The sequence below is a fragment of the Mugil cephalus genome, chromosome 16 (assembly GCF_022458985.1).
Source record: "Mugil cephalus isolate CIBA_MC_2020 chromosome 16, CIBA_Mcephalus_1.1, whole genome shotgun sequence".
NCBI lineage: Eukaryota > Metazoa > Chordata > Actinopteri > Mugiliformes > Mugilidae > Mugil > Mugil cephalus.
In genome coordinates, this window is record NC_061785.1 from 19,191,882 (window position 1) to 19,209,393 (window position 17,512).

At 42.9% G+C, this 17,512-nt stretch overlaps 1 protein-coding gene across 3 annotated transcripts in view; it reads right to left on the reverse strand.

Moving 5' to 3' along the window:
• LOC125022942 (ankyrin repeat and fibronectin type-III domain-containing protein 1) overlaps window positions 1-17,512 on the reverse strand; it is a 133,582-nt gene that overhangs the window by 95,605 nt on the left and 20,465 nt on the right. For 2 of the 3 annotated variants that reach the window (XM_047609945.1, XM_047609944.1), the window contains exons 1-3: window positions 15,965-16,497; window positions 6,111-6,292; window positions 201-442 (exon numbers count right to left, since the gene is read on the reverse strand). In XM_047609945.1, the coding sequence (XP_047465901.1) occupies window positions 201-442; window positions 6,111-6,292; window positions 15,965-16,083 (543 nt within the window). In that variant the 5' untranslated portion in view covers window positions 16,084-16,497. Of the gene's footprint in view, window positions 1-200; window positions 443-6,110; window positions 6,293-15,964; window positions 16,498-17,512 lie in introns of those variants that run through there. The other variant, XM_047609946.1, reaches the window with a different exon arrangement.

Here is a 17,512-nt window from a genome sequence, read left to right on the forward strand (position 1 = left end):
TTCTAATGAGCATCTATGCACACGTTCCTGCGATGATGTTTGTGCGAAAGCGTCAGAATGAATTCGCTCCTTTGGATTTGCGCGTGTAAAAGAGCAAAGGGCTTGAACCGAGTGATGATTCTCAATTTAGCTGTATAGTTGGGGGGGAAACAAACTCAAACATTTTTCTTTTCACATAAATGTTAAGGGATGGAACTTACAAACTTCCTCTTCAGCTTTCCCTTATTGCTCCGAGCTGGCTTGTCCTCGACCGCGGTCCCCGAGCTGTAGTCGGAGCCCATGTCCAGGTGGTCGTCTGCCGACACGCTCTTGCGGAGGTAGGCGGCTCGCGCCCGGAAGTGGGAGAAGGGCGACTGGGAGCGAGGGCGCGCCGCCGTGGTGCTGCCACTGTGCTCGGTCTCGTCATCGCCCTCCATGTCATCCTCCAGACGCCACAGTTCCCCTACGAGAGGACAATATAATTATGACATCAGGGGCCAGAAGGAGGAGAAGAAGAGAGGAGGAAAAAAAGAAAAGGGATCTGTGAGAACAAGACAGATTGGACAGCACAATTACTGGAAACTCACTCCATACATCCCAGTCTGTCACACGGTGATTGCTCCCATGAAATATTTTCACACTGTGAGTACACTTCCTTTTAAGGTACAATACTTCACAACCACAACACCATTCTCACGCGGCCTCCTTAACAGCTTCATTGTGATTTCGTACGCTGGACAGAAGTGACAGCTCATCTAAATATGAGGAGGAAGGAGCAGATGTGCAGCAGCGGTGGTGGTGTTCTCCAGCTCTGACATGAAGGCTGAGCTTTCCCAGTCACACAACAGAGATGGATGTGCGCTGTCAGAACGTAGCTCAGCGGCGCTAATAACAGCCGACTTCCATCGCCCCGCGTTCGACGCTCGTCAGACGTCTTGTCAGCGTCAAACGCCCGACTAACAGCACTCATAAAACACTCACTGGCTTTTCAGTTACTTATTGATGTACGCTGGGTGAGCTACATCAACTCTGTCCATCAAGACGTTAAAAAAAGTTACAGGCTCCGTCCCTACTTTATTAGGCAGTAAAACACTGAAGCGCAGCCGCATAATTTGAATACGGTATTATCATTACGGGGCTTATGCAACAGATGGAAAATGAGCATTTTGGTTGTTCGCCCCGCCGCTCATAAATAAAATATCGACTGCTGACATCACATTAAGCGCAGTGTAATGTAAAACCAAGAGGCATTTTATAAAGAAACCATCACTGTAAGTGCAACGCGAGATTGTGAACAAGCTGCAAATGTCTTGTTGTAACTGTTCCCTGGGAAGACCGGCTGGAGGAGGCTATGAATGTAGGAGGGACAAATATCTTGTGTGCAGAAGGAATGGTTTGCATTTAAGGTATCATGGTACATACTGACTGATTTCATATCTTACATTTAATTTAATTTAATTTAAAGTTTAATCTGACAGCTGTCTATATCAATTTTGAAAAATAGATCATCACTGCAAATGAAAGAGCAGAATAACGTATCAAAACATTAAGACTCACATCTTGTTGCAAGTTAGTACTTTAATTAAAACATTAGTAAATCAATTTGAGACTGTTTGAAATCAGGGACATGATTATTTTGCAGACAGATAACAAAGGTATCCTAGAGTAGTGGTTCCCAACCTTTTTCCCTTAGAGCCCACAAGGAGCTAATTCATTTTTATTCCAATTTTTATTAAATTACCAATTTAACCATTTTATTCAGTTTCAATTTATTCAAAAACAACAGTAGATCATATTCTAACTCTAAATTGTACATCCTAACATTTGATATTAGTTATTATCATTATTTTTACTATTTTTAAGTCCTTTGTTTGCAGTTAGGACACATTCTTCTAGCTTCATAAATTTACTCTCCATCTTTCCCGCAAGTGAATTTGATGAAACAAGCCAGCTTACATGATGTCTTCACTAAAACTCAGAAATCCTGTATTCTAACTCAAAATTTCAGACTTCGGATATCATAGCGTTCACATTACAGGTTAACACGGAGGAGAAAAAATGAGTTTGGTATATTGTCACCACTTGCTGAACAATAAAATACACGCAACAGGGTAGACATCTTTTTTTTTTTATTTCGAAGTAGTAATTTCTGAGTTTGATAACTCAGAGCTCATTTTTTCCCAAGTTGTCTTGAATGCAGCATCAGCTGCAGCTGGATCTTAACCAAGCTTTCCAAGACCCACCCCCACCCTACTCCTGTGTGATGTTAGTCTGGAGGGAAAGGTCAATACTGTCAATCCATTGATAGACCAACTCAATTGACTGCTTGAAACTGACAATATCCTGCATCAACATTTTTTTTTCTAAATGTTGATCTTTTCTTTAATTGCGATCAAACACCACACGCCCGAGATCCGGCACAGTGCCGGGACACTTTAAGCCCTGCATATTGTACGCATGCAATACTGGTTAAAAACTGACTGGTCAAACAGGTGAAAACTGATGGTGAGCTCAGATCAGACAGGTTTTGGCTGACCCCCTCTGATCTCTGGGCACGGACCCCAGGTTGGGAACCACTGTCCTAAAGCAATAAATTCAAAATCTCGCTAGCTGAAGTAAGGTTTCAGTGTTCACCCTAACTTGTCTTCTCATAAAAAAAATGCTCATTATTAAAATAAGTCAACAGCTGGTCTATTGGCACTGCTTTTGAGCGAGCTCATGAATGATCTTTAGAGAGTGAAATATTACAGTATCAGTTCCACTGTCTGAGCAGAAGCCAAAATGCATCTGACTTCCAGTGCTGAGCCAAATAATACCGCAACAGAATAACTCCCGACGTGAGCTCTGAAGCGTGCCCGGCCCTAATAGGGGATGTAGCCTAAATCCCCGTATGAAGTCTAGCTGGGTTATTAACCAACTTTTTTTTTTTTTTTTTTTAAATTATTGTCACCCCACGAGAGAGACGGGGAGAGAAAGAGAGGCAGCATCTCGGTCAATGACAGTGGTTGCTAGGCAACAAGGAAGCACGTGAGACTGGTCTCTCTCTCTCAATTTGATATTTGCAAGGGAAAACAGGCAGAGAGACAGACACAACATGAGACTCAGATTGTTAGTCAAGATGTAAAGGACATAAAATGGAACCATTTGGGCTAAATCAACCTGTCATAGACAATGCGGTTTAGTCCAGGATCATTAGGTGCAGTAACAGGAAGAGATTATTGGATTAGAGCAGTGAGGGCTAAGGTTAAAGTCAATGCTACTCTACAAAGTGGGCTTATTAATAAAGTAACATTCTCATGGTCCAAACAAGACACAGAAATGGACAGAGTGATGTAAAGAGGGTTAGACAGAAGGATGAGATTCATTTTTCTATGTTATGCCTCCGCACCAGATTTTACCTGATTTTAAATCAGCTAAGATTCTCTCTAATCTCAAGCGTGCAAACACTGCAAGGTTTTAAATGAAAAGCAAAAACAGTGGTTGGGGGAAAGACGGATAAAACAGAGTGTCTGATTTTCAGTAATAACTGAAGATTAGATTTTAACTCACAACAGACACATACTAGCTAATGGGCTAGTGAGGACGTCAATCATTGCTTAACACAACCGTCTGCTGGTCTGGATGCATGTAGACTTGTTTAATTTCTGATGGGTTATTGCACTGATGTCCAGACTTGGATTGCATTACCAGACAACCTAGGCCGGACCTCGGCACATAGTCAGAACAAGCAAGAAAGACTGAGAAAGATTCCTGAATCTGGAGATGAATCATTCCCCAACTCCTGTAGTCTGATCCAGGCAGAAATGAAAACAGCACTGGAAAATATTCACTGCAATCAGAAATGTTAATACAATAAGAACGTAAATCTTACCAAAACACACAGTACATTTTATTTTGCTAAAGTGCAGGTTGACTGGTTAGTCGAGGCATCCAATTGTAAGGCACCATTCATTAATATTAATCACAGAACGCTGTTTTGACATTAAATATTATTCAGGAAAATGCTCAAGTGCTTTATATTAATTGAATCAAATCAAAAGGCAAATTCCTTCAAAAGAAATTGGCACATAAGCTTTAAGAAAACCTGAGTTAAATGCAAAACGTTCTCTTAAATGGTTAAGGTTAGGGTGAGGGTTTGTCTGGTAGGTTTATTGCTAGATGACATGATGTGATTTACAGTTTCCTTGAACCTGAAGTTCTTCTGTGAACATATATTATCAAAACAACAGCACAATCAGCTTTGATTAAACTTTCTACCAGCACTGGCAGCAATCAGGAGTCAGCAAAGATAGCGAGGCTGCAGCCAAAGAGAGAAATAAATCAAGAAAGAAACGCCACAAATTTGCCCTTGCTGTCAGCATCCTACCCCTGTATATCTGTCTCACCACAACTCAAAATAAAATGGACTTATATTAGTGTGATACTTGTTCAAGTCGTGTTCTGGATGTGCTTGAACACAAAATGCTGACTGTGTCTCTTTATAAGTTTTCCCTCTACTACACAGAGGTGATGATCTGCAACATTTCATTGTTTTAAACATCACATAGCATTCGTAACTTAACACCAGATCTCATCCGATAGGAGGCGAAGGGCGACCTCAAGTTGTAAAGTTGAGAAGAATAAATCAGTAGTGGCAGAGCACTGTTGACTGTGTATGTCTGTCGCTACATGTGAATGTGGTGTAAGGATGTCTACCCTCAGGCTCATACTGTCAGTCTGTAGCAATGAGCTCTAATCCGATGGCTGTTGGCTTATTCAGGCTCGGAGGAAAGATTACTTTACAAATGACCCACTTTGCAAAAGTATCAGCGCTGAATCAACTTATGTTAAGTATCCACTGAGAAATTATGAATGCATTAGAAGATACTGAATATAGGTCAGTTTTGACGCAAGCAGAGGTTTTTGTGCGCTTAGTTTTAAATCCCTGGTTCCAGGGATAATCAAACTGATATTTTAATAAATACATTGGAAGATCGCTTGAATTAAAATACTTTCCTCCTGTCTTCTGTTTTGGTCTGGCGCTCTTTTTTGGTTTCTATAAATATAAGCCTTAGAAAGCTATCTATGTTAGCTACAGCTTGAGGATTGTCTGTAATAATTCTCCCTCTCAGGTGAAGGTTCATGGTGTTGGATTTAAAAGGAAGAGTGTGAGAGAGGAAAGCGAGAGAGGGTATATCGTTCTCGTACACGGCGCCGGTGAGACAGCTGAGACAGTCAGGTGAAGCAGATATCAAAGAGGCACAGCAGGTGTGGAAGTTCGAAAGGAAAAACAAATGGGTTATGTTTGACACATCTAAGAATACCTTAGTTTAAGCTCTAGTGTCCTTTATGTTTTTCCATCATCAAGTTCTAATTCTGACATATAAGGAGCTCGGAGGAAATTTTTGAGCAAGCTTTCCAAGAGTTGAATTAGTGGACTAAATAAACAAAGACTAATACCTAATACCCAGATGTGTCTGTAAAGCTAAAACAAAGGTAACTAGACTTGTCGTAGTTTTCTTGAATACATTTCTCCACTTGTCCAAGTAGATTCTTTAGTTCTAAATATCAGGTTGTGAGCTTGGTTTCTTACATGCGCACATGAAACTCAAATCACGAACAGTCTACAACCCAATACTCTCCCGCAATTGGAAGATGTCCAGATTAGCTTCCTCCAGACTTGAGGCTTCCCAACTTTACACAGAAAAGATTCCTGTCTCCTGCGCTCGTCTGTTTCTCTTGCTTTTCAAATACGCTAGATAGCCTGGTATTGTTTCCCCAACCACTGGCTACTTAAACTAGAACTACAATGAAAGCATCAGCCAAAACATCAAGTTGCAGTTTAGTACTACTGTAGGTCAGCCCAGACTCATATAATATGACATACTTATTTGGATGCAAAATATCACTCGAATACTTCATTATTCTTTATCCTATTAATCCTGTGTGGCATTTATGTAATAATTAAAGTCCTTAAATGTATCTAAATGACCTTTAATCACCAGATTCTAATCAGTTCATCCTTGAGACCAACCGTACATTTGTGCCAAATCTGAAGAAATTCCCTCAGATGAGAATGGCAAAGATGAGAATAAAACAATAGCGATAGAAATGCTGTGGCTGTGAAGTTGTAGCTTCTGTTTTGTCTATACCTGCGGGTGGAAGGGTGCAGGCCTTTGAGTGGCTGCTGGTGGAGGGAGGGGTCTTTCTGCGTGGAGGACTCCCACCAATGAGATCAGAGTGGTGGACCCTGGAGACCGTCGGAGACTGGGGGATGCTGGGGAGAGTACGAGACTTGGCCAGTAGAGGTCTCTGCAGCTTCCTTTCCAGTGACCTGATCGGAGAACATAAACAGTCAATTACATGGAGCAATGCATATATATACAGTAGATATCTGAGTGAGAACGAGTACCTGCACATACACACAGACACACACTTAGTTGAGATACAAATATACGGCTTGTTCTTAACGAGCAACAAGAGCATCTTCATGGATTGATGGTGAAAGTTCTTCGAGCTCAGCACAATCAAGCTGAAGGTCATTAGCAACAGTAGAACAGCAGATTCAGCTAAAAGAAGTGAACACCACACACTCTCCAAAGGAACAGCAATCAATATCCAAAATCACAGGAGATTTTTCTCGGTACCTTCTGTTCCAAGATAATAGAACAGTACAAATCTCTGGTCATGTATATTAGAACGGCTCCAGTGACTGCAAAGCTCTGAGCTTGATGAAATCAAATCCAATAAAATGCAGCCAGCTTTTCATATCAGTCAGCACGGTAGAAGTGGAAGACGTCTGACCTCCAGACCCTTGCATGATAAGTTTGGGTGCTGAACACATGGTCCCAGGCTGAGAACCAGCTGAGGACACGCCAGCCGAGTTCTCCCAGGCCGATAAGTCCCGACACTCCCACAGACGGGCTTTACAGACTTTCTTTTAAACTCAAATGCATTCCATAAAACAGGGGCTCACGCTGTGGGGTTTGAGATTTGTTTTTCCCCGTTTCGATTTTGAAGATGGAACAAAAGCATCACTTGCAGATTATGATAACGTGGTTACAAAAGAAGTAATTGAATTTCATATGCCGGCAGGACGGCGTGCGTCACTGCGCCGGCACGCGCTATCACTTAAAATGCATGTCTGTATCTGATCTTCCCTGATTCTCTATGTTTATCTTCTCTCAGAGTCCATTTCAATTGACATGCCTCAATTTACTCATTAATTAAACAGAAAGCGGGAGGCTGGAGTTATCTGCCCAGAGGTGACAAAATACAGCTACGAGCACCTTAAATGTTCATTCATAAACACCTGATTATTATGCTTCGTCTGTGGAAAAACTGAGAAGTAGTTCAAGTGGCTCCGGCCATAGTAGAAGTGGCAGAAACTGCAGTTCTCAAAACAAGCACTTGGGGCTGGCTCCAAGAGTCAATCGCCATAGACCTCCGTGCCCAACTTTACAGCAGAAATAAACAAGTCTACAGTCTGCCTCACCTCCATCCTTTTGGCCACTGTTGAATCAGCCAGGGGATAAACAGAGTCAGGCAATGCCAAGATGCGGATGGCTGGAGTCACAAAACTCAGCTTTTAAATCACTCTTCTCTTTGCTGAGGGCGGCGTCTCGCAGGATTCATCCATCTTTATATCTAGGAGTGGTGAGCTTGTGATCCTGAATCTCTTGCTGGTTGGTTGGTATCCCTGTGGCCTGTAACTTCATTTTAAAAAGTATCTATCTATAAATCTAACTCAAAAGCATTACAGAACAATGGACACACAAGCATGTCATAAATGTGACCCAAAGCAGTCAATAGTTTGAATACAAATTCAAATATCACCAAAAGAGCATATCAAATCCAGCTGATCTAACCCAGACTTACATCACCTTTCATCTACAAATAGGATTATATCTAATCCATTAAGGGCTTGACTTTCCAAAAGATTATTAATCGTGAATGAATTCATGAGAATGCAGCGCTGCAGGCTGATTCAGTTGTACATGCACTAAAGAGCGAATAGCTTCTTAGGCCCAGCATGTTGTTACAAGCTACTTATTAGCATTACATTTTAGAGATAAGTGCTCTTCAGTATAATTCTAACTCCAACTCTAGATGGAAAACACTTCAGTTCTCTTTTAAGTCCCTTGGATGTCTGCATGCGTTTGCAGGCTCGAGGCTATTTCACGCAGGGGATCTATCAGGTAAACTAACAGCAGGTGCTAAGTCAGCACATCCGCTGGTTGGAGAGGCAAAGCACTGACATCTGCGCCCCGCCGTCGGATATTAAACGCCGAACCGGATAGAATAGGTGGGTGTTGAAGTTGTGAGTGTTTGACCTGGGATCAGAGAATCCCTGGATGAGAATCAAACGCACGGCTCAGGATGGTGGGATAGTGAAAAACGCTTTTATATTGACTTCATACACGTAGGCAGGGGGCGCACACATACGCTCTTTGACAGTAATGAAAAGTGACAACTCTCTCGCTCCTCAGCAATCCATACTGACTCGCATGAAAAAGCACTTGCCTGAAGCACACACACACACACACACACTCCTCACAGTTGGCAGAAGATAAAATAAGTCAGGGTCCACCGGTAAACACATTCACACGTGCAGCTACACTGACACACGTGCACAAACACAGCTGCCGGACTCCCACCAGCGCATCATGATGAGAACACACTGGGCTGAACAGCCAGCGCAGGCCACTACCACAATTTAGGCTTCACTCATCCAACAAATCTGTTGCTTAGCGACTCTGAGTATAGGAGAAAGGGAGAGGAGAGGAGAGAGGAGGAGAGGAGGAAACTATACTTTGTGAAAACAAAGTCTTGCCCTTAGTTGTTGTAAATATCGAAATTTTTGGGAAACAGCTAACTTTTGTTTTTAGAGTACATGTGTCAGTTCTTTGATATGAAATACAAATAACAAAAATGAATAAGTTTTAAAGAGAAAACAAAAGATATATTGACAGTAATGCTGTGATATATGTGTAACATCTTGTGATCCATTAGAGATGGACGCATACGCGTTTAAGAACTCATTCGTTTCTTTTTTTTTTCTCTCTGTCTCTGTCTGTGCTTGACTGACGATAAATGAGAACTCGGAGGACTTTGCAAAAGCTTCTGTTCGCTGCAGGCGAACACACTTAGCTCCCGCTTCTACAGGAACACATTTCAGTGCAACAGATGTACGGCAATTTGTCTCAGTGACCTATTTCGACGCTAAAAGTAGCACGAGCTACCCCTTCACTCTTCCCGGGTACGCGAACCGCAGCCGTTGAAGTATTTTCCCATCCTGTTCGGAATGGCTGCCGCCGTGGAGAGAACTATCTATGGTGCTGAATCTGCTTTTAGCACGGAGCACAGTCCATGCACATCCTCCTTTTTCTAAACTTCTCTCTGATACAAAAGGCAAGAGGATTGTAGGTCTATAATTTCCATGCCATAAAAGAATTCAGAATAATGAGCTCCATGTATCTTTTCATCCTTCTCTAAATCATATCGTACACTGGCGTAATGAATTGTTAATGTTTAGTTCTTCTAAAGGCAGTTTAACAGCTCATGGTTATTCATTCATAAAACAAACTTGCTTCTCCACATTGAGCCATTCATTAAAAAATCCTATTCAGTTTTAATGTGTTCTCGCTTTGAACATTTTTGGGAGGTGAGGTGCTATACTTTACCTCATCCTCATTTATTTTTCCCCACACTCAGCCTCGGTTGAGTAGGGACGGGCGATATGGGCTTAAACATCTATCACGATAAATTTTGCCATTCTAGCAATAACCATAAAAATCACGATAAAAATATTATAATTGCAAACGATGTTTTTGACGCAGTCTGTCACTACGCTCCGTCTTGGGAGCTCTAAGACGATACTGACCAGTTATAGTCAAATATGCTGTTTAACCCCAGGTTTAAGTAGGAAGTTGTGGAAAAAACTGTAGTAAATGATCAAATAAGTTTGAAATGTGAAAACGTGTCTTCCACCAGGCAAAAACCAATCCCATCGGTTCTATATTTCCATCACTTGTTTGCTTATCACACAGAATAGACTGACTGGATGCGTCAGTAATAAGAGAATTTTTTCTATATTTTTACCGTAAGACGACCAGATTTCTAGAATGAAATCCAGGGACATATACAGCAGAAGATAAAAAAGAATTAAATGTTCAAAAGAAATGATGAAAAAGGGCCAATTATGGTTTCATTTATTTTGACATATTTATTCATAATTCAACATATTTAAACTGCTATGTCTGTAATGTCAATAGCAGTGCAACTACCATAATAGCTGTAGTCCACGCGCAAATTTTTTTCTTCTGTTTCATAAAATGCTGAAATCAGGGACATTTTCAGGCACAGGTTTAGCCAGAAATCAGGCACCTCTGGTCACCCTAATTGACCAGAGGATGTGGTTGCTTTCTCCTGACTCATTTGCTGGCTCCTGTTGTACTGTATAGAGGACCAATACTGACATAATAATAAATAAATAAATACCTGCCATACATAAATACCTAAATATATGACATAAATGCTATTTATTTATTTATCCATTTATTCATTTATTCACGCACCACTTCACACGCACAACAAAATGTTATTCAGATGAGGGGGCTGTCCAGAGTGGCTGAACGTTCTCCGATTGGTTGATCACAGGCAGTCCGGTAGTTTGATTTGAAATGACGGCAGGCAGGAGCCAATACAGACATGCTGGTAATAAAGAGTGGATGCCGGCGCATTCATGAACAATGAAGGGTAGGCGCCGCATTTGTGGACATAAGAAAGACGCTGCTCCAGGGCGACAAACTTCGCCGCCATCTTGCACTGGTCCAAACCTCCAAGCCTCCAGCTGCAGCTGCTAAGGTACTGAAGTACTGGACGGGAGAACCATGCAGCTTCTCCCAAAACAGGATACAAGGAATTACTTTTCACAAGTAAGACTGAACATCTCTATTGGTTGTTGATTCGGTAGTTACTGTCCTGTAATAATCTGTTCAGTCGTGTCTAGCTAATTAGGGCTAACTCATGTTCAGTGCTAGTTCTAAAAGTTATGTTATGAAAGTTAAATCTATGAGTCATTCATCATGTATTTATAAAACAGTTGTAGATCACAGCTGACATTGTGAATGCCGTTGTAGAAATAAGCCTAGTGTGACACTAACACTGAAAGGGAGTTTTTCCTGCCACAGTGGCCTTCAGGCCTTCAGGCCTTGTGAAGTGTCTTGAGACAATTTGTATTGTTACTGACACTACGTAAATAAAAGTGAAATGAACTGAATTGACTAGAGTATTTTATACAGGATGGCACAGACAGAACGACTCTATCCATCTCTAACTAGTAAAATATTTCTCATGTCACATGCCCACTCCACCTACTTTCATACACTATAGCATTATGTTTGTTTGCTGGTTCAGAGTAAATATGCTGTATGATACAGGTGCAGCCAGGATCACTGAATTCTGTTGAATCAGTCAGAGCCACTGGTAGCGTTCATGCTTTTTCTGCGCTGTATGTTCTGTATGTGTTTACAAAGGGAATAGAACAAATATCCATCTGCACACCAGTTCCTGTCCATCTTCCACCATCTGATGGTTTGGTGTCAGTGAGACCACATGGTGGTGCAGGACGACACTGTGTCCCTGTCTGCAGTGGACATGTCCTCTGTCCTCTGACAACATTTCAGCTCCGAGGCACAGAGGATGTTTTCTCGCTCAGGAAACACATTAAGGAGACACCGTTCCACTGATAACCATCATTCCAACGTGTTGTCATTGGTTGTGTCCGTGTTCCTTAAAATAAGGTTTCACCACATCCCAAACTCACCTCTCTTACATTAAAGAGTGGCAGTAAAAAAAAAAAAAAATGTTATTCAAAACTATCCTCTTTCAATGGTTTTAGCTCAAACTCCTTCACAAAGGAATAGATAAAATAGGTTAGATAAGATTATTAAGTTACATAAAATGAATAAGACTGATTAGATGAGATAAAATAAGGAAGACAGGATGTAGATAGAATATATATTGCATATTAATATAAATACATATTTTTTTTAGTTTGTTACAGAGTCACAGACTGAAAAATATTCTATTACTGTTAAGCCTACTGTCTGCAAGCAAAGTACTAATTTTCAACGTAACCAATCTTCCTGTATGATAGTCACATATCTGACGAAGAAAACCACAGGAAAACCATTTGAGAATCCTGCGAGTTCTGGTCACAGTAATTCCTTTTAAACAGGTGAGTGAATGGAGCCGATGACCAGTCCAAGATGGCGGCCACACAGCTCGTCAGCTCTATAGATGTATATACATATATATACGTATATATACGTATATACGGTCAGCTCCTACATGTGGTAGCAGTCAATGCAGTGTCTACTCTTTATTATGTCTGTGCTCAAATTCGACTTTCTGACTAGTCTTATCCTAGTTTACATGCAACGGAGAAAATCGAAAATCGCATTATTTGGGTGTCTCAATCGGGATAATGAGAACTCCGACTTACATGCACTTAAGTTTTCCTGTTATAGACCGATTAAGGCAATAATTTTTTCATGTGCATGTAAACACACTGAGTGTTACTTTCTGCCACATCAGCTCCAGCCTGCAGCCGCTGCTCCATTTCAAACTACCAGGCTGGCTGTGAAAAGGCATGTGCAGACGATCCGTGCACTCATGGATCGATCAACCAATCGGAGAACGTTCAGTCAGTGTGGACAGTCCCCTCATCTGAATAACAACTGATGACTGAAGTGGTGCATTAATAAATAAATAAATGAATAAATAAACACATGGATAAATAAATAGCATTTATGTCGTATATTTAAGTATTTATTTATTTAATTCATTATTTCTGGCATATATTTATTTATTTATGGCAGGTATTTATTTATTATGTCAGAATTAGTCCTCCATAGTACTGTGGCTGTTCTTCAGGTGGTGGAATAAATCTGTTGTGTCGCTATCCCTACAATTATCTTAAGGCATGGGACGAGTTTGTTCCACATCCACCTTATGGTATCTAACCAGTTCCATATTATTGATGAAAAGCCTCATTCAGCTGTTAGCAACAGGTGAGCTATGGCTGTGAGCGGCTGTGAGCAGCTGTGAGCGACGGCGAAGACATTGAGTACAGGCCTATGTCATCAACTTGAGTTTGTCATATTTATCGCGAGATTGCAAATTGTTATGGTGTTTTTTTTGGTGGTATATCGTGTACATTAAGTTATCACCCATTCCTGCTGTTGAGACATCTTCGTTATTTCTGGATATACCAAAGAGAAATAATAAACTAGAGATAAAACCAAATGCTGATAGCTGTGTTTAAATATATATACGTCTCCCCTGCTTGGCACCTAATACATAAGTGTCAAGCAGGCTGAAAAACGTGGCACTGGCTCTACAATACGAACAGATTAACCACCGTCTTTATCTTTTTCTCATTCAGCATACATTGGTCGAGCAGTTAATAAACTAAATGAATTGAATGGAGCAGCTCGGAGCAGCTAAGTGACAAGCAGGAGTAAAGGCCGCTCATTGTGGACTCGCAGGCTTATCCCTCCACATTACAGAAGGACGGACGGCGACTTGTTCAATTCAGACTGAATGGCCATCAATCATTATTTATTGAGGACTGACCGTCTGGTCACCCTTCATTATCCCGGACGGGACACCGTTTGTGCGAAGACTGCTGAATCTACACTATTTCTTTTCCAGGCAGGAAATTAGCATTTCAGTCAGTATGAGCTATTCATTTAAATCCTCAATTGTTCTGATTAAAAGGAAGAAATTCCAGTCTGAAAGGACGCTTTGTAACAGCAAAATGCATCGACCTGAGGGGACGTGTAAAGTTGACAGCATTTCAGGTGAAAAGGCGCCGTTTTAAAGCAACAAATAAGATGTTTAAAGGTTATATAGAGGATCTCAATGGAATCTGGAAGGAGGATACCAACATCAGAGACGAATCAGCAACAAAGGCCATCTCTGATTTCACCTCATGTACTAAAAAGTTACACTTGAACACACCATACAGCGAACACTCAGGCAGGAAATTAGCTGCATGTCGGCGTGAAAGGAAGTAATTCTTGTGGGAAACTGATAAAGCTACTATTAGCTCGGAGGCTAGGATGCTAGAAGGAACTGTAGAGTGACCTGTCTTGAGTGCTGCTGATCAGCTCAGTTTATTGTTTCTAATTGATAGTGTCACTGGGAAAATATTTGTTTGTTCAAATTAGATGTAGGAAAACAAGATAAGCTTTTGTCATTTTGTTCACTTTCGTCTGGTTTCACATACCAACCAATATTCAGGGCCATGACAAACAGGCCACAAGCTCCATTTTTTTCCATTCGTTATGTGAAGGACCACTGCTAAAGTCACGTATTAATGGTCGTGGGGCATGTGCGTAACAACAAAACCTAAATCCCTGCTCCTATTCAGTTAAAGACGCACCACAACAGAGACTGGCCCAATGTTAACAAACACACTTGTAGCAACTCTGAGAGTCCCAAACCGCTCTGGCTCCTCCTTTCTGGATATTAGAGTCCTGACAGAGCTGGCAAGAAAGAAAGGCCACTACTGAGGGAAAGAGAGTGATAAAAGAGACCGAGAGTTAAAGGGAGAAGATGGAAAGAGACGGAGGGGAGTAGGAAGGGGGTGGCTTGTGAGAGAGAGGAAGAGAGACCGTGAGTGGGAGGGACAAAGAGACTGTGGGGATGAGAGAGATGCTGGAATTGTAATGGCAGAGAATCTGAGAGTTTCTCTAAAATATATATTTATATACCAGATGTCCACCCACGTTAACACTTCATCTGTGAAGAAATGATATCTGTTTTGATGGATGTTATTTCAGAGTCTGGAGTAGTGGCAGCAGTAGGAGGTTTTTCTTACACTAATATACAGTTTTTTTTTTTTTTGCATTTTTCTCCTGGTTATATAATATGACATAAACTCAAATGCGAGTTAATGAGATTCCAGTTAAGCTCTGGATTATGGAACGTTATTCTTCAGAAGAACACCACTTAGCAAAAGGAGAACGATTAGACTCTGAACGTAGCCCCGCAATTTTTATTCTCCGTCACGTTTAGTTGATATTTGAAAATGAATAATCGCAGAAGTGCAAAATTAAGTCACAATCGAGTATAATTCACATGCTTGTGCGTCTCCTTGCAAAGTTGTGTTGAGAGGCGATTTAGAGGCATGAGTCTAGAATAACCAGAGACGGGCGATGAAATGTGCCGCTACGCCCACTTTAAAAGGAGTTCAAACCTAGACGCTCAGACTGAAGGTCACTCCTTCAAATTGTCCCCTTGACACCTACTGTCAATTCACCCTGAAGCAAGGCGCCGAGATAACGCCGAAACTCTCTGCTATGACTAATAAACTGTAGAAAGTTTTGCTTGCTGCTGAGCGGCTCGGGGTGTGAATGTGTGGGTCAGTGTGATGCATGTGAGGCTGGATGCTGGGCGTCGAGGCAGACTTTCTATGGGTTCGATATGCACCACGCTGACTTTATCATCTCCATTTCTATCTATAGACGAGGCTCCGTAGTCAACCGTGCGTCTGTGGGAAGAGTCTATAATAGCTACCACCATGCCTGACAGCAGACATCCACTGCACCTCCACACTTATGTAACGCAGCGCTTGCTCACACATGCGTAGCACATGCACACACAAACACAGGTACACAGACACCTGTGAGCCCGGCAGCGTCGTCTGGGTCGACCCCACCGAAGCGTCCCCCTCTCGCCAACGCATTCGCATCAGTGTACGTTACTACCGTATTGAATTCTGCCACAGACAAAGAGACGCAAACGTGTGACAAGGGGCGCACAATCGGGAACGTTCACTACGCAGCAGGCAGACACACACTGAATGTGCAGAAGTGACGGCGTTCGGTCCACAGCCACACAGACGGAGACGTATAGCGTGCCATGCGTCGTGTAGACAGGCATGCCTGTGCACGGACACACACACGCGCGCGCTTCAGACATAAACACGGGTTACCTGGCTTCTGCCACAGTGCAGCAGTAGCTGCCGCTGCGCCGCGAGCTCCTGCCCACCCGCAGCTCCTCCCGAGACTTACGCCGATTAAAGTAGTCTGTGAGTTTCCCGAAACTCGCCATCTTTCCTCCGTCCGCTCACCTCCACCTCCCTGACTCCTCGCGCCTCGGAAACCCTTTGATCTGTTAAGAAGAAGGGGGAAAAAAAAAAAAAAAAAAAAAAAAGACGCTCCTGCTCTGCGAATCTCCTCGGCGCGCGACCTCCTGACTTGCAGCCTGCTTTCCCCCTACTTCTACCTGGACTCGGCGGTTGCGGTGTGGCGTCAGCCGCAGGTGCGAGCCGCCCCGCGCTCCCTCATCCCTTCCCCGAAGAGCGCTTGATGTGCAGAAGGACGAGCCAAAGCCCGCTCTGCCTTTTCTCTGCCTCGTCTCTCCCCCTCTTTCGATCGCTCGCTGCTGCGCACGCAGAGCACATACACTGACTCTCTCAAAATAGTAACGTTTGTAACTGCCTACCAATCGACACAGCGGGAGCGCTGCCCCCCCCCACTGGAGAGCAGACAAGAAGGACGAGAGGGAGATGGAGAGAGAGAGAGAGAGGGAAAGAGAAATGAGAGAGAGAGGAGGAGAGGGAGGGAGGGTGGCTTGGCGTAGATCTTGTTGTGTGCTGGAGGAAGCAGAGCTTGTGAGAGAATAGGAGATGCTGTGGTGTTTGCACCTAAACCCAGCCCCTTTCTCTCTCTGTCTGTCCCTGTTTTTTTTTTTTTGTGTGTGTGCATATTGTCTCTTCCGCTCTGTTTCTCTCTTTCTGTCATGCATGAATTCTTTCACACGACTAATGGACTCTTGGCGCGCGCACACACACGCACACACACACCACCTTCGATCAAAGCTGGAGAGCAGGTGGTAATGGTGGAGCGCCGTGTGCGTTCGTCGCCGGGTCTCGCAGCCCTCTCTCCTCTTCCTCCCTCTCCTCTGACTCTGTCTCACACATTCATCCCTCCGTCATAACTTTCCCCACTTGTTCGTCCCCGCTTGGACCCGCCTGTGCGAACACGCTCCCTTTTTTGACTGATCGGTTAGCGGAACACGAGCAGCGGGGCTCGTCAGAAGCGCACGCGTTTATCGAGGCGAAAATGCTGACGGGAGGACGGAGAGAGCGAGGGAAGGACGGTGGGGGAGGAAAAGGGGGGAGGAGGAGGAGGAGGAAAAGAAGGTGTAGAGGGAGGGCTCTTTGTGAAGTGCTCATTAGTGACTAAGTATGTGTGCGTCTCCCTCCTACACATCCAGACAGCTACATACACGGAGCCCTCAGCCTGTTCACTCTCTCATGTTCCTCATTTTCATTTCAAAATAAGGCGTCTTCTTCTTTCCCTCCACTTTGAGCGGCAAAGATCTCTCACCCGCATCCTCCGTTCACTTCCCCATCCCCTCCAGCTGTCTGCTTCTCCTCCCTTTCATCCGTCTGCCACCACATGCCTCCCGTTTCTATACCTCTCATCACCCTCCCTTATTCCTGCTCTCTGCTGCTCTTTTTTTTTTTCCACTCTAA